The 25,686-nt window shown below is 38.2% G+C and overlaps 2 protein-coding genes and 1 long non-coding RNA gene across 4 annotated transcripts in view; 1 reads left to right on the forward strand and 2 right to left on the reverse strand.

Moving 5' to 3' along the window:
* Positions 1-5,725, forward strand: part of SUZ12 (SUZ12 polycomb repressive complex 2 subunit) — a 38,483-nt gene extending 32,758 nt beyond the window's left edge. For both annotated transcript variants that reach the window (XM_031468324.2, XM_031468325.2), the window contains 4 exons: positions 408-565; positions 959-1,157; positions 1,620-1,699; positions 3,356-5,725. In XM_031468324.2, the coding sequence (XP_031324184.1) occupies positions 408-565; positions 959-1,157; positions 1,620-1,699; positions 3,356-3,701 (783 nt within the window). In that variant the 3' untranslated portion in view covers positions 3,702-5,725. The remainder of the gene's footprint in view (positions 1-407; positions 566-958; positions 1,158-1,619; positions 1,700-3,355) is intronic.
* LOC135323262 (uncharacterized) lies at positions 1,007-10,054 on the reverse strand. Its single transcript, XR_010384635.1, has 3 exons — positions 8,276-10,054; positions 2,831-3,031; positions 1,007-1,136 (listed from the first exon to the last, which is right to left on the reverse strand). It is a non-coding gene; the product is annotated as an uncharacterized LOC135323262 (long non-coding RNA).
* A 1,354-nt stretch (positions 10,055-11,408) lies between these two features.
* The window catches only part of CRLF3 (cytokine receptor like factor 3), a 32,294-nt gene continuing 18,016 nt past the window's right edge, over positions 11,409-25,686 (reverse strand). Inside the window, exons 5-8 of the mRNA XM_031468323.2 lie at positions 24,934-25,156; positions 24,078-24,210; positions 13,879-13,991; positions 11,409-12,869 (exon numbers count right to left, since the gene is read on the reverse strand). Coding sequence (XP_031324183.2) covers positions 12,613-12,869; positions 13,879-13,991; positions 24,078-24,210; positions 24,934-25,156 — 726 coding nt within the window. The 3' untranslated portion in view covers positions 11,409-12,612. The remainder of the gene's footprint in view (positions 12,870-13,878; positions 13,992-24,077; positions 24,211-24,933; positions 25,157-25,686) is intronic.

Raw genomic sequence — 25,686 nt, forward strand, 5'->3', positions numbered from 1 at the left:
AATTTGACTTTCAGAAATTGTACTTCATGCAAAATACCAAAGTTTCTTCATTTGATGGACTGCTGTGAATTACAGTGAATGATACACAGTTTACATATATTTGCATATGGTACCTATACTGACTCACATAATCCTCACACTAGCTCTCTGAATTAAGCGGTAATTTCCTTATCCTTGCTCAGACAGGAAATAATTTGTACAAAGTTACCAAGCCAGTAGATGTCTCAGCCAGGATTTTAACACAGATCTTTCTGGCTTCCTGTTCACCATGCTGGAATGCCTGGCTTAGTTTTCAAAACATTAAGAACTCACAAATACTTTTTAATTAATTAAATTTGAGGGATAGGTATTTAGGGTAAGATAATTAATATTTTCTTTTCCTAAACCCCTTGCCATTTTTGTTACAGTATCATCCAAAAGGTGCTAGGATAGATGTTTCTATCAACGAGTGTTATGATGGCTCCTATGCAGGAAATCCTCAGGATATTCATCGCCAACCTGGATTTGCTTTTAGTCGCAATGGACCAGTAAAGAGAACACCTATCACACACATTCTTGTGTGCAGGTAGGTAAAAAGGTCATACAACAAAAGTTTATTCTCTGATTTATTGATGATGTCGGAGGAATAAAAGGGAGCCAGACAAAGGTACTATTTAGGTGGGAGTCCTAATTTCAGTATTAGCTGAGTCTCCCGGGCTGGTATACTACTTTATAACCCTCCTGGCTCCTGTTTCTGCAGAGGTTTTCTCACTTCCTCCTTACAGCTTATTGCTGTGGTGTTAATGTCACTACTGCTCTAGTGGTCAGGGGGATTAGAGAAGTCTCCCAGTGGAGGTTTCTGGATGCATAACTAGGTAGAATCCTGTAAGAGAGGAATGTACTCTATTTGGGTGGTGTGAAATATAAAGAACCCTCTCCATGTTACTGAATTTATTACATCAAGCTTTCTTTTCATTAGGCCAAAACGAACAAAAGCAAGCATGTCTGAATTTCTTGAATCTGAAGATGGAGAAGTGGAACAGCAACGAACATACAGCAGTGGACACAATCGTCTGTATTTCCATAGTGACACTTGTTTACCTCTCCGTCCACAAGAAATGGAAGTAGATAGTGAAGATGAAAAAGATCCTGAATGGCTAAGAGAAAAGACCATTACTGTAATTATTATTATTGTATCATAATATTATTGACAGTGATTTTAGAATTTTATGATTAAATGACTTTTATTTAAAAACTAATAATTATTTAATAAGAATTAAACTTTTGATTTAATGTAAAGGAACTTTTTCTAAATTAAGGGATTTAGGAATCCACAGTTTTTATACTTGTGTCATTTTACTAGTTACCAACTAAAGGAAATACTAATTTTCCTGTGATTTTTGTATTTTTTTTTTAATTTTATTTATAGGTAACTTTCATAATTTAGAATTTCCTTTTTAAAATTACTACTTAAATAGACATTGTTTTTAATAAACATTACCACTGTGCTGTTATAAATAAGTTGTGGTATTTTTAATTGCAAAAAAATTCTATTTTTGACAATCTCACAATTTGTTCTTAGAAGTACCTATTATATTTATTCTGTATTTAATAGATATTTTTTCTTTCCTTTTATAAAGCAAATTGAGGAATTTTCTGATGTTAATGAAGGAGAGAAAGAAGTGATGAAACTCTGGAATCTCCATGTCATGAAGCATGGGTAGGGTATTTCTAAATTCAAATATTCCATTTCCTTTATGCTCTTTTTGCTGCTTCACATTCTATAAATCTACCTGTGTTAGAATCTTATGTAAAATTCTGTTAATTTAGATGTAACATTCCTAAATATGCTAATTCAAGAATTACATTTGCATAAAGAAATATGGTGATCCTCAAAGAATGTATAAGGAAGGTGCTAGCTATAACAGCAGAGTTTTATTTAATGAGCACCCCCTCCTTTTTTTTTTAATAACACCATTTTCATTCCTTTAATTGCTAGGGAATACAAAAATAACATGCCACATTCTCCACACCTGGAAATCCTGAAAACTCTCACACTTAATTACTACAGTTTTTTTTAATTGCTTAATTATTCAGAATAAAATATAAACAGCTTTTCTGATTTCTTACTACTGCTTCATAAAGGTCAAGGTTAGAACAGTCCTTATTTCTCTTGCCTTTGTGGTTAAAGCATTGTTTTTCCTGCAGATCTGCCTCCTTCCCTGTATGAACTATTCCCCTGTCAGTACACGTGTTTTCCTTCTCTACCTTCATTAGTGTTAGATCCTCAGAGGCGTTCCTGTACAGCACAAGTATTTAAGGTTTTTTCATTTCTGATAAGTGAAATAAATGGGAGGGGGCACTTTTGTTTCTTTATTCTTGGGGAGTGAAGAGGAGTTCGTCCAGATGTTTGGGTGCATGGTCTATAGCCTTTTTTTGTTAACTGCCTTGAGCTAAGAATAGTCTTCACATTTTTATGGGTTGTAAAAAAGAAAAAAGAGGAAGATGACAGAGATCACATATGGCTTGTAAAGACTGAAATATTTACTATCTAGCCTTTTACAGAAAATGTTTGCCTGGTCCCTGGTCTAGTTGTAAAACCCAGTTAAAGTAAACCCATGAATAAAGTATGTATGTGGAGGCTTGGCTGAAATCTGTTTTTCCTTTTGTTCAGATACGCCAGTTTCAAGATAGAATTTTGGTCAAATTACTTAAAATTGAGTTCTGTTTTAATTCCTTGATCTAAATCTGTTAGCATAACAACTATTAGGTTCATTATATACTGGCATTATAAAGTGGCAGGTAGTTGGTAAACAATTTGGAATTTTTCAAATCTGCAGGCAAGACTTACAGACTCTGTTGGACTCTCAGTTTCAGTGGGTAACTGAGCAGCCTTCTCCTGTTGGGTTTAATTTGGTTGTCTCAAATTTTATTCATTGTATATGCACCCTTTTTGCTTTCCACCGAAACAGTCATGCTGACCACATTTGTTGTGACATCTTCATTTTTTCAAAGGTTTACCATGAACTGAAAATGTAGACAAACACTGCTTCTAAAATAGGAAAGAGAGAATAGTTAGTATTATATAGTTTATGAGAAGTGGTGCTGGCAAGTGAAAATATTTTAATTGCTGTATGTAATTTCATTAGGGAAAACAGAAATGACATCTGTTTTAGCTCTATTAAATCTCTCTGAATTTCTAAAATGGTAAGCTCATTCAGGTGGTTGAATTTCAGATTCACTATAGTTTTACTAAGTTAAATCATCATTTATGGATTTGGATATAGTCTTACTGTTCTTTAATGGTTATCACTGTTGTGTTTGACAGAAATGCTTTGTATTGCTATTGATGTTTTGTGTTGTTTTTATTAAATAGGTTTATTGCTGACAATCAAATGAATCATGCCTGTATGCTGTTTGTAGAAAACTATGGACAGAAAATAATTAAGAAGAATTTATGTCGAAACTTCATGCTTCATCTAGTCAGCATGCATGACTTTAATCTCATTAGCATAATGTCAATAGATAAAGCTGTTACCAAGCTCCGTGAAATGCAACAAAAATTAGAAAAAGGAGAATCTGCTTCCCCTGCAAATGAAGAAATCACTGAAGAACAAAATGGAACAGCAAATGGATTTAGTGAAATTAACTCAAAAGAGAAAGCTTTGGAAACAGATGGTGTCTCAGGGGTTTCAAAACAGAGCAAAAAACAAAAACTCTGAAAAGAAAAGGTCTAACCCATGTTATGGACAAACACTGAAATTTCATTCTAGGGAATTCAGTCTCTAGGAAGAGTTTTGTTTTGTTTTTAATCATAGGTTCCAAACAGGCACTGTCAGATGAAGTAAATGATTTCAACAAGGATATTTTTATCAGGGTTCTACTTGACTTCATTATGCAGCATTACATGTGTATCAGTTTTATTGATGTCATTAAAACATTCTCAAGTTTGAGCATGAAAAGCAATACTTCAAAGAAAGTATTTTTAACTTCAACAGTTGTCTTATGAAATATATTGAATTGATAATCTAGAACTTATTTCATATACTTAAATTTTTTTTTTTGCATTTGTGACTGGCTGTTTTTCTACTTTGTAATTGTGAGACATTTTCTTGGGGAGGGAATTGGAATGTGGTTCCCTTTTTTAAAAATTGGAGATTTTTGTGAAATTATGTTGCATTACTGTTTGCAGTCAAACCTTGATCCTTGATTTTGAAATCATTTATCAGTTTGGATTGAAAAATTACAACATAAGATATTTACATTATGTAAATTCATCTTAAAATTTAAAAGTAGCACTTCTTCATCTTATGCCTGTTTGAGAACATGTTAATTTTTCATTGTTGACAGTGAAGTGTCATGGTGGTTTATAAGGTTACTGACCATTTATTTTTATGTGGATAATTTTAGTGCATTGCTCACCCAGTATATTTTTTTAAACTTGAACGTTTTGCTGTTTTTGTTTTTTTTTTTTTTTTCCTTTCCCAATTAGGTAATCACATGGAAAATTCAGCTGTCCACATCTCTTCATTAGGATTGTAAACCAAGGGAAGAACGAGTTTGAGATTTTTTTAAGATGCCACTTTCGAGGGAGGAAATGTTCTATAAAAATGAACCGGAAAAATGTTCTAACTTTTTTTTCTTTGCAAGGATGTCTTTGTAATGTATTTCATGATTAGAATATCCAATACAGATAAGCTGACTTGAATCGTTTTGAGCAATTTTGCCCTGTGTTATATGTGTTTTATGCACATATTTGCAGTTGGATTTTCTCCAACAGAAAGTGGTTTCACTACTGGCACATTACCAAGCACCAATAGATTTTTATTCCAACTCCAAGCACTGTGGTTGAGTAACATCACCTCAATTTTTTATTATCCTTAAAGATAATTGCATTTTCATATTCTTTATTTATAAAGGATCAATGCTGCTGTAAATACAGGTATTTTTAATTTTTTTATTTCATTCCACCACCATCAGATGCAGTTCCCTGTTTTGTTTAATGAAGGGATATATAAGCTTTCTAATGGTGTCTTCAGAAATTTATAAAATGTAAATACTGATTTGGTCTTTAAGATGTGTTTAACTGTGAGACTATTTAACTAATAGTGTGGATGTGATTTGTCATCCAGTATTAAGTTCTTAGTCATTGATTTTTGTGTTTAAAAAAATAGGAAAGAGGGAAACTGCAGCTTTCATTACAGACTCCTTGATTGGTAAGCTCTCCAAATGATGAGTTAGAGTAAACTCTGATTATGCCTCTGGATAGTGGATTTTGAGCAATTCTCTCGGGCTTTAATTTGCTAAAGCTGTGCACATATGTAAAAAAAAAAAAGATAGATTATTTTAGGGGAGATGTAGGTGTAGAATTATTGCTTATGTCATTTCTTAAGCAGTTATGCTCTTAATGCTTAAAAGAAGGCTAGCATTGTTTGCACAAAAAGTTGGTGATTCCCTCCCCCAAATAGTAATGAAATTACTTCTGTTGAGTAAACTTTTTATGTCATCTTATAATAAAAGCTGAAAAAGTCCCTTTGTTTCTATTTATAAAAAAAAAAGCTTTTCTATATGTACCCTTGATAAGAGATTTTGAAGAAATCATGTAAGATGATAAAGCATTTGAATGGTACAGTAGATGTAAAAAAAAATTCAGTTTAAAAAGAACGTTTGTTTTTACATTAAATGTTTATTTGAAATCAAATGATTTTGTACATAAAGTTCAATAATATAAAAGCTGTATTCTGTTTTGGTTTTGTTTTTTATTATTATGCATTGTTAATATGTGCACAAAAATTTTGGCTTAGGATAGTAAGGATCCAGAAAAAATAATACACCCTTTGGTCAGAGCTGTAGTTCAGAATAATGTCAATATTAGTTAATGTAACAGCTATCCATCTTTTGGGTATGCGTTTTTTTTGTTATTTTCTTTGAATTTATCTTGGCCTTCAAAAAGCCCATAAAAACTAAATTAAAAAGTAAACAAAAAGCCCATACAAAAGATAATTATAAAGTGATATCTTGTATAATAAAAATATACTACAATTCTGTGAGGTCAGTAGTTGTACAGAAGTGTTGCCGATTCCACTGTTCTCGCTTTATGTACTGGTTTTTTTGTACTTTGCTTTATGTACAAGCTTGTTGCTTGTACATGTTGCTGTGTATTTGAGCTGAGTGCCCCTCTGCTTCTGAAGCTAACTTTCTTTTAAGCATCTGCTTCCTGTTCATTATACTGCTAAGTCAGTCGCACTGGCTTTAGTACTGCCTCACGGTCTCAGTTGGTGCTCAGATATTTGGTCGCATGAACTGAAGGCTTTACATGCCATGCTAAGTGTTTGGATTTCAGGCAATAGGAAGTATTTGGAGATTTACTGCCAGATAGGACACCACCAATTTGTTACCGGTGAGCCATGGTTACAAGAATTTGGGAGGGGAGAAGCACTACATAGGGAGAGTCACTAGGATGCTATGGAAATCCAGGTGAAATTTCCAACTAGAACACTGCCTGTCATGAAGTGCCCAAGAAGTAATCACTGAGTGGTGGTTCAGTGTGAAGGAATGAAAATGTACTAATATGCAGTGACAAAGCCAAGAGAGGAGAGTTTCAAAAAAGAAGCAGTAGTCCTGTAACAGAAAAGTAAGATGGTAACTTTAAGGGATTTAAGTGATAGAAAACAGCTTTAATGAGTTTAGTAAATGGAAGATGAGTTGGAGAAATTTATCATGAATAATATGTAAAAATGAGGCCACAGCAAGAGTGGGACAAAGGAAGGATCAGGGCGAGTGGATGGGAAGGTTGATTGTAGACTAAAGAAAACAGATCAAAGATATAAGTCGCCAGAAAAAGGAAGGAATGAGATCAAAGACATGGATTCAGCTTGCTAAAGATGAAAGTTTGCTGTTAATACTGTTGGTTAAAAAAAAAAAATGGGGAAATGGGGACTCAAGACATTTCTGGTGGAAAAATAAATTAGAACCTCTGGAGAGAGCAATTTGGTACTTTCTATTAAAATCATGATGCATTTAACCTTTTTGCCCTAACAATTCCATCCTTAGGAATTTATCCAACAAATGGGAACATACATAAGCTGACAAATTGTTACCTCTGTTGAAAATAGATTAGACACAAGTCATGAGTAGGAGACTAGTTAACTTATCATAGTCCATATAGGTAGAATACTATACACCCATTAAAAAGGGATCAGGAAGGTTTGTTGTAAACCAACGTGGAACAAATTCTAAGATAAAAGGTACAGAATAGTTTTTAGTATGCTTCTATTTTTTTTAAACAAATTGAAAAATTAATGTGCCCATATTTGCTTGGGATATAGAGTATGACAGAAGCAGCTACACCTGCATGTTCTCTGCACAGTCTTATGATCCAGTTTTTGGAGGCTGTTCTGTACTTCTTCATATGTGCTACTTTATACAAGCATATGGTTGATTTTTATACAGAGGTAAAAATGCACTCAAGTACATTCTTAGACAAACAAGATTGTTACTTAAATGTCACATGGATGAGTCACATTATAAAGCTAGCTCTAGAGAACAGGGCTGCTACCTCCTGAAGTACTGTAGTTTTTTACCTGTTGTCTTTTCCCATTTCTGACCATCCTAACCATGTGGCAAAAGCTTCCACCAGGGGCCACTGGCAGGTCACCAACTCTATATTTGCGTCCACGCTACTCCACCCTTTTTCAGAGCCCAAATAGGTTCCATCTGCTCTAGCATGCTGCCACTAGCAGCCATTCTTTCTCTCATCGACTGAATGTGTGCAAGCACTTGTCCCAAGCTCTGGGAATGAGAAGTTGAGTAAGACTAAAATCCTGTTTCAACGATTCTCCCAGCCCTCATGTCAAAACTACAGTCACATCACTTCTTCCTTCTCCTGTCCCTAAACAAGCATGTATCTCTTGACTAGAATTAATTGCTTATTACTCCAGAGAAAGGGTGAAATTATACAGGTATCAGAATAAGCTTTTTATATTTTGGGACAAATTTATGAATCACCTAGTAAAAGTACTCAGACTGTAACAGGAGTCCATAAAGCTTATCTTTCTTCACTAATCCAACTAAGATTTTCTTCTGAGTGCATTCTGTCTAAATTATACCGATTTCTTTTTATTTAAGGGGTGGGGGGCTGGGTCTTCTGTGAGGCCCTATAGGAAAAGGACCATGGTTGCCATGTGGGTAATTAGGCTTAAGGAGCTTTATTTATTTATTACCTATTGATCACCTAATACGGTCTTTTCCTTAGCTAGGCATGAGGATACAAAGACAAACAAACCAGACATTGTACCTGTCCTCATGAATCGAATTCCAGAGAGGGAGACATTCACTTATGCTTTAGTAAGCCGCGTTCCAAAGTGTCTAATCTCCAACTGGTGTCCTGGGGACATCGGGTAGTGTGGTGGAAGAACTGATAGCTGGTAAGCTTGGACCTGAATGCCGACTATGGTGCTTGTGCAACTACAAAACTCATAACCACACTGAGTTTGTTTCCTTAACTGTAAAGTAGGATTAAAATGCCTTCTTCAACAAGGGACCTAGCACAGTGCCCTGCTCTTGGACAGCATCGCTGCTTCCTCCCCTACAACCATATAGTTTTGCCAACTTCAATCCTCCACTCCCATCTCTGAAGAAAAAAATCATATGCTAAATTGTAGAAGTCTGCTCCCTCTTCCACAAGTTATTTTAAGAACATGGAGAAGTCCTCCCTGACTTCAGACTATGCTACAAAGCTACAGTAATCAAAATAGTATGGTACTGGCATAAAAAACAGACACATAGATCAATGGAATCAAATATTCCAGAAATTAACCCACGCACTTATGATCAATTAATCTATGACAAAGGAGGCAAGAATACACAATGGAGAAAAGCCAGTCTCTTCAATAAGTGATGCTGGGAAAACTGGACAGCTACCTGTAAAAGACTGAAATTAGAACATTCTCTAACACCATATACGAAAATAAAACTCAAAATGGACTTAAATGTAAGACCAGATTCTATAAAACTAGAGGAAAACACAGAACACTTTCAGACATAAATCACAGCAATATATTTTTTGAACCAGCTCCTGGAGTAATGGAAATAAAAGCAAAAATAAACAAATGGGATCTAATTAAACTTAAAAAGCTTTTGCACAGCCCAGGATACCAACAACAAAATGGAAAGACAACCCACAGAATGGGAGAAAATATTTGTAAATGATGTGACTGACAAGGGACTACTTTCCAAAATATACAAACAGCTCATACACCTTAATACTAAAACAAAACAAAACAAAAAAGCAACCCAATCCAAAAATGGGCAGAAGACCTAAACAAGCAATTCCCCAGTGAAGACATACAAATGGCCAATAGGCACATGAAAAAATGCTCAGCATCTCTAATTGTCAGAGACATGCACGCAAACCAAAACTGTGAGATACCACCTCACACCAGCCAGAATGGCCATCATTAAAAAGTTTACAAATGATTAATGCTGGAGAGGGTGTGGAGAAAGGGAACCCTCCCTCACTGTGGGTGGGAATGTAAATTGGTGCAGCCGCTATGGAGGATGGTGTGGAGGTTCATTAAAATACTAAAAACACTTACCATGTGATCCAGTAACCCCACTCCTGGGCATATACCTGGAGAAAAATATAATTCAAAAAGACATATGCACCCCAATTTCATAGCAGCACTATTTGCAATAGCCAACATATGGAAAACAACCCAAATGACCATCAACAGATGACTGGATAAAGACAATGTGGTATACATCTTAAAAAAAAAAAAAAAAAAAAAAAAAGCTTCACTGATATCAATTAAATCATAATTTTTGCTATTTTTAAAAGCTCTCTGGGAAATTCCAATGTGTAGCCAGGGTTGAGAATAACTGCTATAGAAGATACAAAAGCTCAAGAAACTTATAACCTAGTGGGTTTAAAGCAGGTATCACAAACTCATAAACCCATGGGGTCAGCAGTTAAATGAGCTATGCAGCTGAGTATTATACCAACCTAGGAAGACAGAATAAAGAGAAGATACCAGTCTTCCAAAAAGAAAAAACATACAACCAAAAAAAAAAAAAGAAGAAAAAAAAAAGAAAAAACAACTTACAAATGTACAGGCATCAGAATGGCATTGACTTTTCCTAGAAGACAACAGTGCAATACATTCAAATTCTGAGGGGAAACAATCTCCAACCTAGAATTCTTCATGAGTCACAGTAGGATATAGAATAAAGAGATTTTCAGACCTCTATTTTTCAAACAATTCACTCTTGGGGCACCCTTTCTCAGGAAGTGGAGGAAGTGCTCCACTAAAATGAACAAATAATAAAGGAATAATCCAAGAAAGAGGAAGACATGGGATATTGGAAACAGGAGATGCAACAGTGGATTTGAGCTGGGCAAACTATCCGTTCTGGCTGATTTACATATGTGTGGACAGTTCTGAACCAGTTTAGAGATACCCAAGTGTGTTGCCATCAATGACAGTTATCACGAAAGTTTGTTCTTAAATAATTGAATCAATCTCACATCTTGAACTAAACCCTTCATACTTAACAGAGGAGTTAGAAGCTTACTCTGCTCCCCTCTACAGCGAAACCCCTCAAGAGCTCTATTTACCTTTCGTCTCTCTTTACTCTATTTTTTGTTTTGATACTAAAATCTATTACATAGCTTCAGAATTTATGCTTCTCCAGAGAGACTAAGTAGCATAATTTCCCTATTCCTCCTCCTAAGTACAACTAAAAGCCCTAGAAAAAAAATATAAAACAAACATAAGGAGGCTCTGACAAATGGCCAAGGGACCACAAAACCCAAGGAACCCAATATTCCAACACTGTATGTTCCTTGGTTCCATTCTTGTCATGTGTATCCCAGACCTGGGGCTGAAGAAGCCAGCAACCTGGAAATGCCAACAGGCACAGACAAAAAAAGCCTGCTCTCTGTAGCCAAAGGACCCAGAAAGGGGCAGCCTAGCAAGACAGAAACTGACAGGCGACCACCACTCCACTCCAGCCAGACACCATCATACAGGGCCCAGTGGTGGTGGTCACAAAAAGACCTGTCCAAACCAGAACTTGTGACGGTGACCTTATTTGGAAAAGGGGTCTTTGCAGGTATAAAGATACTGAGATGAGATCATCCTGAATTATCTGGGTGGGTTCTAAATCCAAGATAAGCGTCCTTGTAAGAGATGGAAGGAGAGGCAGAGACTGGAGTTAGGCGGCAGGTCAAGGAATGCCTGGGGCTACCAGAAGCTGGCAAAGGCGAGGAAGAATTCTCCCTTAGACCCTTTGGAGGGAGTACAGTCTTGCCAACATACACATGTTATGTATGAATATATAACTTATTATTTATATATGGATCCTTCCACTTAAAAGTCAAGATTAAATAGGGATTAATCAAATCTTATGAAAGAAAAAATACACACATACAACTTTAAGGTTTTTATTTTGTTTCAGACAGCTGGATGAGGCAGCTACATTCTAGCACATCTTCTTAACAATCACTAAACAAGTGAAAAAGAGCTCACTTACTATATATATAAAAAGGCAAGGAAAAAAGTCATGATTGTCTAACAGGGAATCTGGATTCCCAAATAAATTATCTTACAAAAATATCAAACTTGCTTTTCCACTATTCTATGTTAAAAAAGAAAAAAAAAATTCACATTCAAGAAAAAGATCTTAGGCTGGTAATATAGCAAGTTAAGATAATCATTTTCACATACTAAGTAAGTTCTTCAAATAAATATTTTAAACCAATTTAAGTCTTCTAAAACATAGGTCAAGTATTTACCCTGTATTTGTTTGCTCCACTGAAAGACCATTTATGAAACTGACAGGAAAATGGGACTGCAGCTGAGAGCCCCTGGGGAGCAACACACACGTCACCGAGGCTGGATGTGCACCTGGGACGTGGCTAACGCTGCTGTGCATCCTACTTCCACGAGCAGTCTTCCCCTCTGCCAGTCCTCTAGCCTGTCATCAAACTGCAAGGAAAGAACAAAACAAAGTACTTTGCCTCTTGTAGACACTTGCTCAGTTGTTTTTAAAAATGCAAAAATGATCATGCTTTTGGGACTTAAAGATTCCTGAACATGAGATAAAATTCAATACTGCTTACAAATCCCTGAATACGGACAGAAGATTCGACACTCATGTGGAGAACACACCAGTGAGTGCATATTACAACGTACATGGCAGCCACGTTCTGCCGGCTCTAGTCTGGCTGTTTTATTCTACAGTCTTACTTGGCACTGGACCTTTAAAAGATGGAGATTTAATAAAATAATGTTATGTCACATTTTTCTGTTCTTATAACCAACTTTAAAAAGAAGTACAGTGGAAGGCGTAGGGCTTTCTGTCTGTATCTCCTTTAAGAGTCAATTTGATCTTTACGATGTGATAGTCTGAGTAACACTATGCTGAAACATAAAATGGACTGCGTTATGGTTTGTCCACAATATTCAAGCCTCTTATTGTGAAAATATTCCAAAATAAATCCAGTAAACAATTTCTGTCTCCAATGGCTTAACTGAGAGATGAATCTAACCATTTTTTAAATCAGCAACAATTAAACTGGGCTGAGAACAGCTACATGACACCCCTGCACCCCAAAGCCAGTCATCCGGGAAGCTAGAACACCAGCACCTTCCACCCAGGATAGAAAAACGAGCATCCAAAGTAAAGGGAACCACAAGACTGATCGAGCGACCAATCAAACACCACTTCTCTGTTATTCGAGCTAATCGTTACTCGAAGCTTGAAGTTTCCGCCTTCGTTATTATTGGTGGATCCTAGAGTCACAGCTTCAATGTCAAATGTGACAGTGGACCCAGAAGTAACTGCGGGCAACTGATTAGTCATTTCTTTTCCATTTACAAAAACTGCACCTAAAATGTTAAGGTAAAGAGTCACTTAACATGTGAGCAATAACCAAGAATGGAAACAAGATTCAAGATTATTGTGGTAACACAACTAATTTCCTAATTCAGATAAACATTTTGGAATACCAATGGGTCACAGATAAAGCAGTTAAATATGTTAATTAACCCCCACCCCAAGGCAGGAGAAAAAAGTTAAAGCTTTAAAACATTTTAGAGTTCTAGTCCAGGGTTCCATTCCACTCTTTTAGAATAGACACCATGAGTCTCTCACATGGGTGGCGTCAAAAGAAACTTGACTCCATTACAAAAGCATATCCTGTGGGGGGCAGGGTATAGCTCAAGCAGTAGAGCGCATGCTTAGCATGCACGAGGTTCTAGGTTCAATCCCCTGTACCTCCTCCAAACATAAATAAGTGAATAAACCTAATTACCCCCCTCATAAAACAAAAACAAACAAACAAATCACACACTGTGGAACAGCAATCTTGCCTACTGCTGACCCACGGCATAAAACATGAACACATCTTGATAATGACTTTTTAAAGTGTGATTACTGCAAAGTAAGAGACCAAACAACGCTACAGATATACATCAAGTTAAGTAAACCCTCTCCCAAGTTCCCTAATTGATGCTGAATTTATGTTCTCCAGTCTATGCTGACTTCAGATGACCTGGGCATACAGAATCCAAGGGCAAATTGCCGGGTGAAAACCCCAGCTCCATCACCTCCAAACTGCGTGAGTTGAAGCCAGCTACTTCATCTCCCTGTGGCTCAGTTTTCACCAGCTATCAAATGGATCTAACACTACTACTCCCTTCAAAAAGTCATTAAAAGGACTGAATAACGTATTATTTTAAAGGATTCAGAATAATGTCTGATATATAGTAGCCACACAGATATGCCAGTAAGACCTAAACTTTTTCATCTTCTGCTGTAAATGATACTGAGACTGATTCAAACCTCCCTACGGTCATTCATATACATCAACGAGAAAGGCAGTTATTTCTCTCTTACCGTTTGTACTAATGCACACAGCTTGATCCCGCTGCAGAGAGTCATATCCATTCTGTTTTTCTGCACACACGCCTATACTGTCTCTTCTGTCTGGTTGTCCCACAGTTTCAACTCTGTCCGTAAAGTAGAAAGGTCATTTAATCTCTTCTCTGTTTTTAGCATGATATCTAACAGTTAAGAAGCTTAAAAAGAGCAATCTCATCACAGCTGCTCTTAAGAATGGCTAACACTGACTCAGCACTTCCTAAATTCGGGATACTGTTCTAAAACTTTACATCTACTTATCTGTCTAGTTATGAATCATCTCATTCAATTCACATAGCAACTCATGAGGTAGGGGCTATTGTTTTCATACCCATTTTACACAGGAGGAAACTGAGGCACAAAGGAAAAACAAAACAAAGAAAAGGCAAAATAAATTGAAGCTGAGCACCTGGCTGAGTGGAACTAGGAAGGAACTCAGGCCCTCTGACAGCAGAGTCCGTGTCAACTGTTCACAGCAATGACAGCGCATTATTATTTTATGTTCTGGCCCCAACATGTAGAAAACTTGTCACATTTGCCATTATAATGAATGTGACCAATGGTGCCATCACCTAAACCTTCAATATGAGAGTCTATGCAATGATTAGATTCCTGTTTGTCAAGAATTTAAAAACAGATATTATCCTCTTTTTAAAAAAGAGATTATGGATGTATTTTGGTTGAAGTTCATATGTAGAAAGTTTAAGCATTTCCTTTCATGTTTTAGTCTCAATACATCATCAGGTACTCCAGAAATAGGAAACTTAGATATAGAGGTCAATCTATATCCCTATTACCAAGGTCATCTTTCCCTCCATTCTAGAAAGCCAGACAGAAGAACAAAAATCAGCAAGGACAGAAAAAGAAAAATTAGCAAGGAGCAGCATGTAGCTTCACCAAGGAAAGATGTGATTATTTACACTCAACGTGGCCTCAAAATGTCTTCTGTAGTAAAAGGGCAAAAGCTGCAGGTTCCTAATAAACACGTGGATGGGTTTTTTAAGTCATTTCACTTCGAACTCAGCAATATAAAGAAGTATGGGTGTGGGATTAAGAGGTACAGACAATTATGTACAGAATAAGCTACAAGGATATATTGTACAACACGAGGAATCTAGTCAATATTTTATAATAACTATAAATGGAGTGTAATCTTTAGAAATTGTGAATCACTATATAGTACACCTATATATTACTATATAGTATAGTAATTCATATACTATTGTAGTCTATCCTTCAATTAAAAAAAATAAAGTAAAAAAAAACAATAAATGATATTCATAGACAAGAGAAGAAAAAAAGATTAAGCATAGGGAGGAGGTGACATCAGCCACAAAACAGAACAGTAAGTCCCAGGACACGTTCTACCACAGAAATACCATTTTTAAAATGTTATACAGACCAAAATACCTTTATGAGATTTCCAGAATCCAGTTTAAAAATTCCAAAGGGAAAAAAAAAAGTTCCAAAGGGACACAAAGCTAAAAACAGCTGCACTGAAACAAATGAGCAGAGTCATTTCACTTTCCCCATGTCAGCCCCTGTCCCAAGCTACCGCAGCTAAACGCCAGGCAAGAACGCCCCAGCTCCTGACTTCTCCTTCTGGAAGGAGACACAGGAACGGAGTGTGCAGCAAGCATTCCAGCTCTCTGGAGGGCCGCCCGAAGGACTGGTTTCTGTCATGCCTCATTTGGAGCTCTGATGGACCTGGCACTGTATGGCTGCCTGAGTGCTGCTTAGACCAAAGAAGAGTGAGGGGCAGCATCCTGCAGCCGGTGCAGCTCGGCACGGAAGAGAGAGAGAAGAGGAAAACGTGTTCTGGTGTGTCGGCTCTTCATAGGGCTGCTCATCTGTCTCACTTGATGCAGAGCCAACATACTCTGGCCCCTGAGAACGACAGAGCAAGGCAGCTTGCGGCTGTAGTACCGGAGAACGTGCAGTGCCACAAACAGACAGCAGAGGGCGCAAGAGATCACAAGCTCTTGAAAAATCAGCAAGGCTCTCAGAAATTGTACACACAAGCCCAGGAAGGTCACATTCCTCTCCAAAACAGTTCAGAGTCCCCCGCCCAGCATGCCATCTTTAGCTGAGCTCATCTGTGAGGATCTTATTCTCTATGAAGCTAGGCTATAAAGACTGGGAGAGGTGGCAGGTTTTTGGGGTTTTTTTTTCATATTTGCAGATTCCAACACAAAATTATGAAACTTAAAAAATAGGCAAATTTGGCCCAGAGAAAAAATAGAAAAGATCTTCATTAAAGTATCCTAATGAAATGGAGATATGTATATGAATCATCTGACAAACAATTCAAATAAACCATCATAAAGATGCTCTCCAGGCTCAAGAAAAGGAGGCATGAAAAAACAAGTTTCTTCTGTAGAGCACAGGGAACTATATTCAATAACTTATAATAATCTTTAATGAAAATGAATATACGTATATATATGCATGACTGGGACACTGTGCTGTACACCAGAAATTGACACATTGTAGCTGACTGTACTTCAATTTAAAAAAAAAAGAAAGAAAAGGAAGCGTGAACAAAATTAGAATACCAACAACGAAAGTTTTTTAAATAACTAAAAGAAATTTTGGAACTCAAGAGTATAATAAATGAATTGAAAAATTCATGAGAGGGATTCAGTATCACACTTAATGAAGCAGAAGAAAGAAACATCAAACTTGAAACTCAATTGTTCAAAATAACCCAATTAGAAGAACAAAAAAATTTTAAAGAGTGAAAAGAGTCTAAAAGACTTACAGAAGAGATCACGGGTTTAAAGAAATAATGGGTGAAATTTTCCCAAAATGGGGGATGGAAATGGACATTCAGATTCAAGAAACTCCAAACAGGATGAACCCAAAAAATCACACTGAAACACATTATAATTAAATTGTCAAAAGTCAGAGACTCTTCACAAATGCCAGTATCGTAAAAGTTAAAAGATACAGAGAAAAGGTATCAGATTAAGAGAGACTAAGAGACACAGGAACTGAATATAACACATAAACTAAGATTTTTTTTTCTGTAAAGAACATTAATTGGAACAACTAAATCTGATAAGGTCTGTAGGTTAGATAATAGTACATTAATGCTAATTTTCTGATTTTGAAAATCTGTTTTTATGAAATGCTCACTGAAAATTATTTGGAAAAAAAAAAAAGAAAATGATGAAACAAAAATAGTACTGGGAAATCTGTGTGAAGAGTATTTGGAAATTCTTTGTACTATTCTTGCAATTCTTCCCTAAGTCTGAAATTATGTTTATAAAGATTTTAAAAACACACAAAATACTTTAAGGATAAATATACATATATATAGAGACAGAGACAGAGAGACATGGGAAACACAAGATAACCTGAATTTTAACTTTCATATTCCTAATATTTTGTTTCTCTAAAAAGTAAAAACATGCTAATAGTATTAATTCTACATGGAGGACAGCAGTTACTTCCTTCACTGTTGTGTAATGAAGAATTTGGTTTGCCTTGATCCTGGGAGGTAACCTCTAAACCAGGAGTGTCTCTGTTACTCATGCTGGGCCCCTCAGGGCACACCAGATAGTTTACGCTCATGAGGTGCTCATGGTGGGCCCCTAGATAGCTTATGCTAACAAGATGACTCAGTACGAGAGCAGGCTGCCCCAGAAAGAACAGTCATGTGACCAGAGGGTTGAGGCTTTCAGCCCAGTCTCCTAGGAGGGTCTGGGAGGTGTGCATTGAGTCAGATGGGGATGAGTTAATCAGCCATGTCTCCATAATAAAATCTCAATAAAAACTCTGGACACCAAAGCTTGAGTGAGCATTCCCGGTTTGCAATACTCCTGAGTACTGCCCTGCCAAAAGGCCGTGCATCCCTGAGACGCACACTTTGAGTCTGGAATCCTTCTAGACCTCGCCCTACGAGTCCCTCCCTTTGGCAGGTTCTGATTTGTATCCTTTTGCTATAGTGAAACTGTAATCATTAGTGATGTGTTTTCCTAAGTTCTGTGACTCATCCTAGCAAATTATAAAACCTGAGGGTGGGTCATGGGAACCCCAGAATTTGCAGCCATCTATGCAGTTAGAAGTGAGGGTGGGCCTTGGAGACCCCAGGAACTTGCAGCTGGTATCTGAAATGAGGGCAGTCTTTTGCAGCACTCTACTCTTGACCTTGAGTTTGACCAGCTCATTGCTAGTATACATTTTTGTCCATAATTAAACTTTGTACATGAATAATTAATTCAAATAAAATTTCTTGAAATTAACTAAAAGTTAAAACTCAAGGAGTAAGAAAAAAAAATCCTGGGGTGAAGGAAAAAAACTCCTTATTTGAATAAATCACAAAATTGTTCCTAAAAGCAGCCTGCATGAAAACAGCATTGAATAAAGAATATATATGTATAACTGAATCACTTTGCTGTACACCAGAAACTAATACAACACTGTAAATCAACTACACTTCAATTAAAAAAAATGTACAGTAATCAAAACAGTATGGTACTCGCACAAAAACAGACACATAGATCAATGGAACAGGATAGAAAGCCCAGAAATAAACCCATGTACTTATGGTCAATTAATCTACAACAAAGCAGTCAAAAATTTACAGTGGAAAAAAGCCAATCTCTTCAATTAAGTGGTGCTGGGAAAACTGGATGGCTACATGTAAAAGAATGAAATAAGAACAATCTCTATAACACCATACACAAAAATAAGCACAAAATGGATTAAAGACTTAAATATAAGACCAGATACTATAAAACTCCTAGAGGAAAACACGGGCAGAGTACTCTTTGACATAAATCACAGCAGTATTTTTTTTGGATCTGCCATGATTTACTGCCTAGTTGTGTCTTAGGAAGCCTTGACACCTAATTTGGAATTTGAGTTTTCTGTCTTTCTTAGTTTCGTTGAAAAAGCACTCACCCCCCACAACCTTATTTCTTCAAAAAGTTTACAGAGGTGGAAAAATTCAGGACCAAAGTGCATCTACTGGTTCCCCATGTTCCCATCTCTCTTTTGAACTGACTCTAATCAAGCTTTCACCTCCACAGCTCCCCTGGAACTTCATGTCAGGGTCACCAATCAACGTCCACGCGGCAAACCCAAAGGTCAACTCTCAGTCCTTTTCTCACCTGTTGGGTCAGCAGCATTGGACACAAGTGATCACTACCTCCTCTTAGAAACACTCCCTTTGCTTGGCTTCCAGAACACCGCGGTCTCCCAGTTCTCCTGTCCACCTCACATGCTGCTCATCCACAGAATCCTGTGATGGTACTTTCTTTCCTCCCCAAATGCTGAATGTTAGGAGTTCTCCAATGCTGTCTACCTACACCCATTCCCGGGCTGATCTCATCCAGTCTCATACTCATCTGTATGCCAAAAACCCTCAAATTAATTATCTCCAGGCTGACCCTCTCCGCTGAACTCCAGATTTGTATCTCCGACTGTCTACTCCACATCTTCACTTACACATCTGGTGAGGAACTCAAATTAATTTGTGGAAGAACTGATATTCACCCAGAAATATGCTCCTGGTAAGACCTTACCCACCTCAGTAAATGACACTTCTACCCTAAGTTACTCAGTCCAAAAATTCAACTTTCTCAATACCCCACAACGAACCCTTCAGTAAATCCCATAAGTTCCTCTTTCAAAATAAATCCAGATTCTCACCACTTATCATTGCCTCCATTGCTCCGTCCTGGTGCAAGCCAACATTAGCTGTCAGGAATACTAATACTGGAATGCTGAATACAGTTTCTCCTTGTTTCTGGCCATACTTTGGCTCCTCCTCTCCAGCCTCCTAACTGGTCCTCTCCCTGCCTTACCTGTACGGCGCTACACACTATTTCCCACCCAGCAGCCAAAATGACTTGTAAAACAAATGTCAGATTACATCATTCACTCGCTCCATACCCTCCAACGGCCTCCAATCTCACTCCAAGTTCCAGCAGAGTCCTGCAGGGCTAGACTGTCAGGATTTGAATCTTAGCACATCACTATTAACAATCTCTACAAGTTGCTTACTCTTTCTACATCTCAATTTCCTCCTCTATAAACTGTGTCTACCTCATGAGGTTGTAATGAGGATTTATAGGCGTCAACTCATTTAAGTGCTTACGAACTAATACGCAGTGGGGCTCAACAAAGGTTAGCTGGCTTTTCCTATTTTGTGTAAGTCTAGCTTGACTCATGAATTCATGAAGAGAAATGCAGAGCGTGACCCCCAAGACTATGAAACATAAATCTGACTTGGTTTTACCTGGTGAAGACTTTTGTTGCGAAAAAAAAAAAAGAAGAAAAAGATCTCTGTATGTCCTCCTTGCAAATGGGCACAAGTGAGCTCTGAGGGGGCAATTCTTTGAAGAATTAAAGAAGAAATATACACAGCCTGTCCACAACAAGATCCTACTTTTCTGGGGTTCTCTCTGACTCTACGCCTGTCTCTGTTAGCCCCGTTCAGACTCATTACTTGCTATTCTTTGTCACTTTTCTCCTCCATCTCTAAAAACAAACCAAAAGCTACACTATAGAATCTTAAAGGAGATCTACTTACAAACCAGCTGTCTTACCTCACCCAAGTCTGTAATAAAGGGTCTGTGGGGGAAAACGTCTGTCTGACAACATTGTCCCACGCCTGTAATAAGAGCCAAGCTTCAACCTGAAAGGACTACAGAGAGGCGAGTGGCAAATACAAAGCTCCCGCCAAGCTGTACTCTCCCTGGGACAGCACAATCTGTCTCAATATAAGGAGAAACGGATAAGGTTTCAAAGACCCTAGTCACAAACAAATTAACTTCTTAACCCTAGCTGAGACTATGCCCTGGTGGGATTTTTGAGAAAAGATCAAATTAGACTGAGTTTGTTTTTTTAAAATATGAGAAGCTAGTAATTGGTATGGAAGATACAGCTGGTAATGATGGAGACCAATTGTGTGTAGGAAAGAAAGATCTCCTCAAGCTTACATTCACTCAATGTGAATGCTTCACCAAGAGCAAGCATTAAACTTAATTCACATATTCCAAGAACCCCTCTAACAGCTACCAACCATGGCACGTCTAAGATAAAGCCCCCAAATTCTTGGATATTTCTCTCATCAAGAAGTAGGGTGTACGTCCCTCCCTGGGATCTGGACTCTGGTTGAGCAACAGAATATGGTAGAAATGACACAATGTCAGTTTCCAGGCTTAGACTTTAAGAAATTGGAGCTTCCACTTCCTATCTCTTGGGATGCTCATTCTTGGAACCCGGCCACCATGCTGTGAGGGGTACCAAGGACCAGAATCAACCTGCCAGTTGTGCGAGTGAGTCATCTTGGAAACAGACCCACCACCCCTAGTCAAACTTCCCCAGTAACACCACATAAGCAGAGATGAGCTGCCCTCGCCAGTCTCTGCAAACGGCAGCTTCCTGAGCTAAATAAATGACCGAGGTTGTTTAAAGCCTGTGAGTTTGGGGACGGTTTGCTACCCAACAACAGGTAACTGGAACATTACTTTTTTATATTCTTGGGAGGAAAAAGTTAGTGATATCAAATAGCTAGCCTACTGCCCCGTGGTTTCCCGCCTCATGTTACTTGGGAAAGGCAGGGCAGCACGGTGCTTAAGAGCGCAGACTGCAGGGCTAGATGGCCGGGGTCTGAATACCAACACGCCAGCGACTCTCTCTGCGCTTTAGTTTCCTCATGTGCGGAAGGCAGGCAGCACCCTCTTAGGCTGCCAGGATTAAGGAAGGCTGTTAGAAGGGAAGCTGTTTTAAAGAAAGGAGGTGGCAGAGAAGAGAAGGTAAAGATATGGTTTAAAAAACAGTAAGATCGGGAAATCTCAGAAGCAAGGAAAGGGGAGGAAGGCAGGAATGTTCAGACATGAAAGCAGGGAGAGGGAGGCCCGGAGTGGGAGGCTGCTATCAGACCTGGGCACCACACGAGACTGGGCTCAGAGACTATTAAGAGCCAGCCAGTAACAGGCTTCTCTGGCGTCAGCAGCTCTAAGCATTCCAGAAACTTCAGCAGAGATAGACTGGGCTGAGCAACAGGCAGGAGTATAATCTCCCTTGTGACTAGGAGGCCCTCAAATACCCTCAAAAAGCTGAATAAAGTTTACCTTTAATCAAGTGGACCCATCTGCCCCTGCCTCGTGCATGAAGGTGTCCCCCCACCACCAGTCACACCTTAGCTGCTGATGTCTGAAATTCCTTCATACAAGGAAGAAAACATTTTCATTCCACATTCAAAGGAAAAATGACAAAAATGCAAAGGTCTGGCTGAGACAATACTGAGCTTAACCAAGTTTCAGTTAATCACCCTGCCAAGTGGGGCCCCGTCAGGCATTTCTGGAGGAGGAGGGAGGAACTAATGGTTTATTCAGGCCGACTAAGTGTCAGGCCACAGTCCACAGATAGTACGTGGATGTAAATCAACTTGTGTAATTTCCAATGTCGTAATCAATAAACAGCTACTGAGTGACTCAAGAAGCAAGCCTAAGTCAGTCATCTATCAGACCCTGTGTTCACAGAGGAAGAATTAAAAGTAGAGGAGCATCAGTTCACCATCACTGGTGCATAAAAGTCACAGAAGAGGGAAAAGGAAAAGGGCTGAGGATACAGCAGCAGAGAAAGCGTCCATTTCCACATTAACTACAGTCACGTTACCTCCCCCAGGAAAATGACAAACAAGAAGCAGTATGGTTGACGCAACATTGTAAACTGACTATACTTCAATTTAAAAATTAAAGCCAAATTAAAAAAAATAAAAGCAATATAGACCCTGTGATTAAAATCCCTGGAGAGAGACTGCCTGGGTTTTAAATCCTAGCTTTACCATTTACTAAATATGTGACACTGGGTAAATGACTTCACTTCTCTGTGCCTCCGTATCCTCATCCCTAAAATGGGTAACTACACCTATTTCATTGGGTTACTGTGATACTCAAGTGAGTTAAGTAAGGAAAGTGCATTTTAGGACGTTACCTGGCACAAAGCACATGCAATTCAAACATTAACTGCAATTAACAGTAAACACAATTTAAACATTAACTGCAATTATTATTACTATGATTACTATTCTTATTATGGTGTGATATCTGGCCTGAATCTATTAACTCAAGAAGCCCTATTGTGACGCAGAAGCACCCTGTTCTCAGGAGATGCACTAATGGGAGTATTTCTATAAACAAGAGACAGAAGCAGGGAAGGGGTGCCTTCGCACAGAAAACTCTTGACTACCCGGGGAATAATTAAGTAAACATTAGGTACTAGACTCCTTATTTCTCTCTATTTGTTGATATTTTTCTGGCTATTAAGTCATTCTTTCTTCATTACGTAAGGGGTGGGAGGAGGTGTTAAAAATGAGACAGAGAGTAAACTAGTGCCTTCTGACCATGCTGACAGTTCACATGACTTGGCTGGCGGAGAACATGGCAACATGAGCTCAGAAAAAACTTCCAGATTCTCTCCATGCCTTACACGATAAGGACCTGAGAACAAGAGGAACATGGAGCAAGCATTCACAATAAAATCCCATGATCTCACGACTTAAAAATCAGAGGAGAGTTTGCTCCGCTGAGGTGAGAATGGCAAGCTTTACTTTTCCAAATCAAAACTGGGCTTTCGTTTCTAGGAAGAGCTATTCAGTGATACAACCATAGATAGAGAATACATCTCAGACAACATGAAAACAAAAACAAAAACAAAAAAAAGGAAAATTTTCTAATAGTTAACAGAAAGATAACTGGTGGTAGGGGAGGCTTGCTTTCAGTTTTATTTTAGAGAGAATTATATATACACATATAGTATGTTTACACTGATAGGATATTTCTCATTGACACCTGGTCTACTGAGTCACCAAGAAAAAAAAAAAAACTAGGGGGAGGGGGGAACGCTGAATTTTTAAGATTGACTTCCGACCGGTATTCTATTTACCAAGAAGAAGACCTAAACATAGTGAGTACATACTAGGTACCAGGCAGAGGCGAAGCATTTTATACACATTTCTCAGTCCATGCTCATAATAACACTATGAATACATATGAGAAAAGTGAAGCCAACAGAAATAAGGCAATCTCCCCAAGGTAACACTGCCCAGAAATGATGGAATAAACTGAGGACTGCTTGGATCCGAGGCTCACGTACGCTCTGTGCACTTCACTATACTGCCTCAGGCGTGACAGACTGATCTGTTAATATGCACTTGCCTGAATGTTAACGTCTGCCCACAGAAGTACGTTGGGGCGCTGGAGTAGAGAACACCGGAGGATTCGGAGTCATTCCGGAGCGCTATATTTCTCCGACTGCTCAGACTGTACCCCTCAAAGCCAGCTGTCCACTCTTTTTAAAAAGTAAGGATATTGAAAATTGTTAGACACTTTTGGTGGAATACCTTCAATACAGACACATTAAAATAAAACTTGGATGTCAAATACGCTACACTTAGGGGTCATGAGCAAGTTCAATAAAGGAAAATATTCAGTGACAGAGTGTCATGGTTAATCCTACAAATCACAAAGATTTTAGTCTCTTCCTGCACATGTTTGGCAAGGAAGATCAAAGAAGGGTTACCTCCTACCTAATAAAATCACATTGGAGCTGACTCCAACCTGATTAAGTACTAAGTAACAAGTGAGTCTAAATCTTTTTAAAAATATAGGAGATCAATTTCCAATCATAAGGCTTTTTTTTTTAAAAAAAGCCTCTACTAAGAGAAGAGGGAACAAATAAAAGCTTCGACCAAGATATATATTGCAAGTTTCGGTCAAATATTGCAGTCTTCTAGCGCAATACTTATAATCTTTTTGGTTTTAGGGAATGCTTATAATCAATCCTTATAATCCTCTCTGGCATCATTTTGGGACTCTTGAGCTAAGAACTGATGCAAATGTCTCAGAATTAACACAAAGTAATCTGAGCAGGACGTGAAAGACACATTTCATGTTATTCTCATCAATTCACGGTTGATCCTTAGGAAAAAGGGCTGTCCAGGTGCTGCCTATAGCGCAGAATACAAGTGTTCTTATACAGGTAAGCTTCAGGAGTGCGAAGGCAACAGCGTACCGTGAGGCACCAGCGTGGAGTGACCTGTCTGGGGGACGCTCCAAGGACTCCACTCCTGCCGGCCGTCTCCTCGGGCGCAGACTCTGAACTGGTAATCCACGTTGGGGTCTATGTGCAACACTATGAACTCAGTTTCGGAGCCCACATACACGTCCTCAAAATGACTTGAAGTACATTTACGGAACTGGAGCCTGTAATCTTGGGCTGTAAAGTCGTCATCTACCTAAGGAGAAAGGCTTTATGTTAGGTAAAAGTCAGAGAGTAACTTCCCTCAACATCACTACTTAAGGACTTTGAATGGGGGCATGTGCGGCCAAGCGTACAGGCGCATGTGCTGCGTACGGGCTGTACTCAGGAAGGTCATAGGAAATACGCCACCATTACTACCCTTCTTTTCCTAATTGAGCCATGTGTTTTATAATCCCAGTCTGAAAAGAAAATGTCTATCTCCTTTGAAGAAATGGCATGTTTTCTATACAATTATGCCAAAGATAAGACATTCAAAATTCAAACACAAGTATCCCACAGCTACATCATTCATACAACCGAGAGAGTTTATTAACATCTATAACATACAAAGGACGCCTAAAAATTAATAGAAGATGGTGGGGTGGAGGGATAATTTGGGAATTTGGGATTTGCAGACACTAACTACTATATGTAAAATACATAAACAACAAGGTCTTACTGGATAGCACAGGGAACTGTATTCAGTATCTTGTTATAGCCTATGATGAAAAAGAATATAAAAAG

Source organism: Camelus dromedarius, chromosome 16 (genome assembly GCF_036321535.1).
Source record: "Camelus dromedarius isolate mCamDro1 chromosome 16, mCamDro1.pat, whole genome shotgun sequence".
Lineage (NCBI taxonomy): Eukaryota > Metazoa > Chordata > Mammalia > Artiodactyla > Camelidae > Camelus > Camelus dromedarius.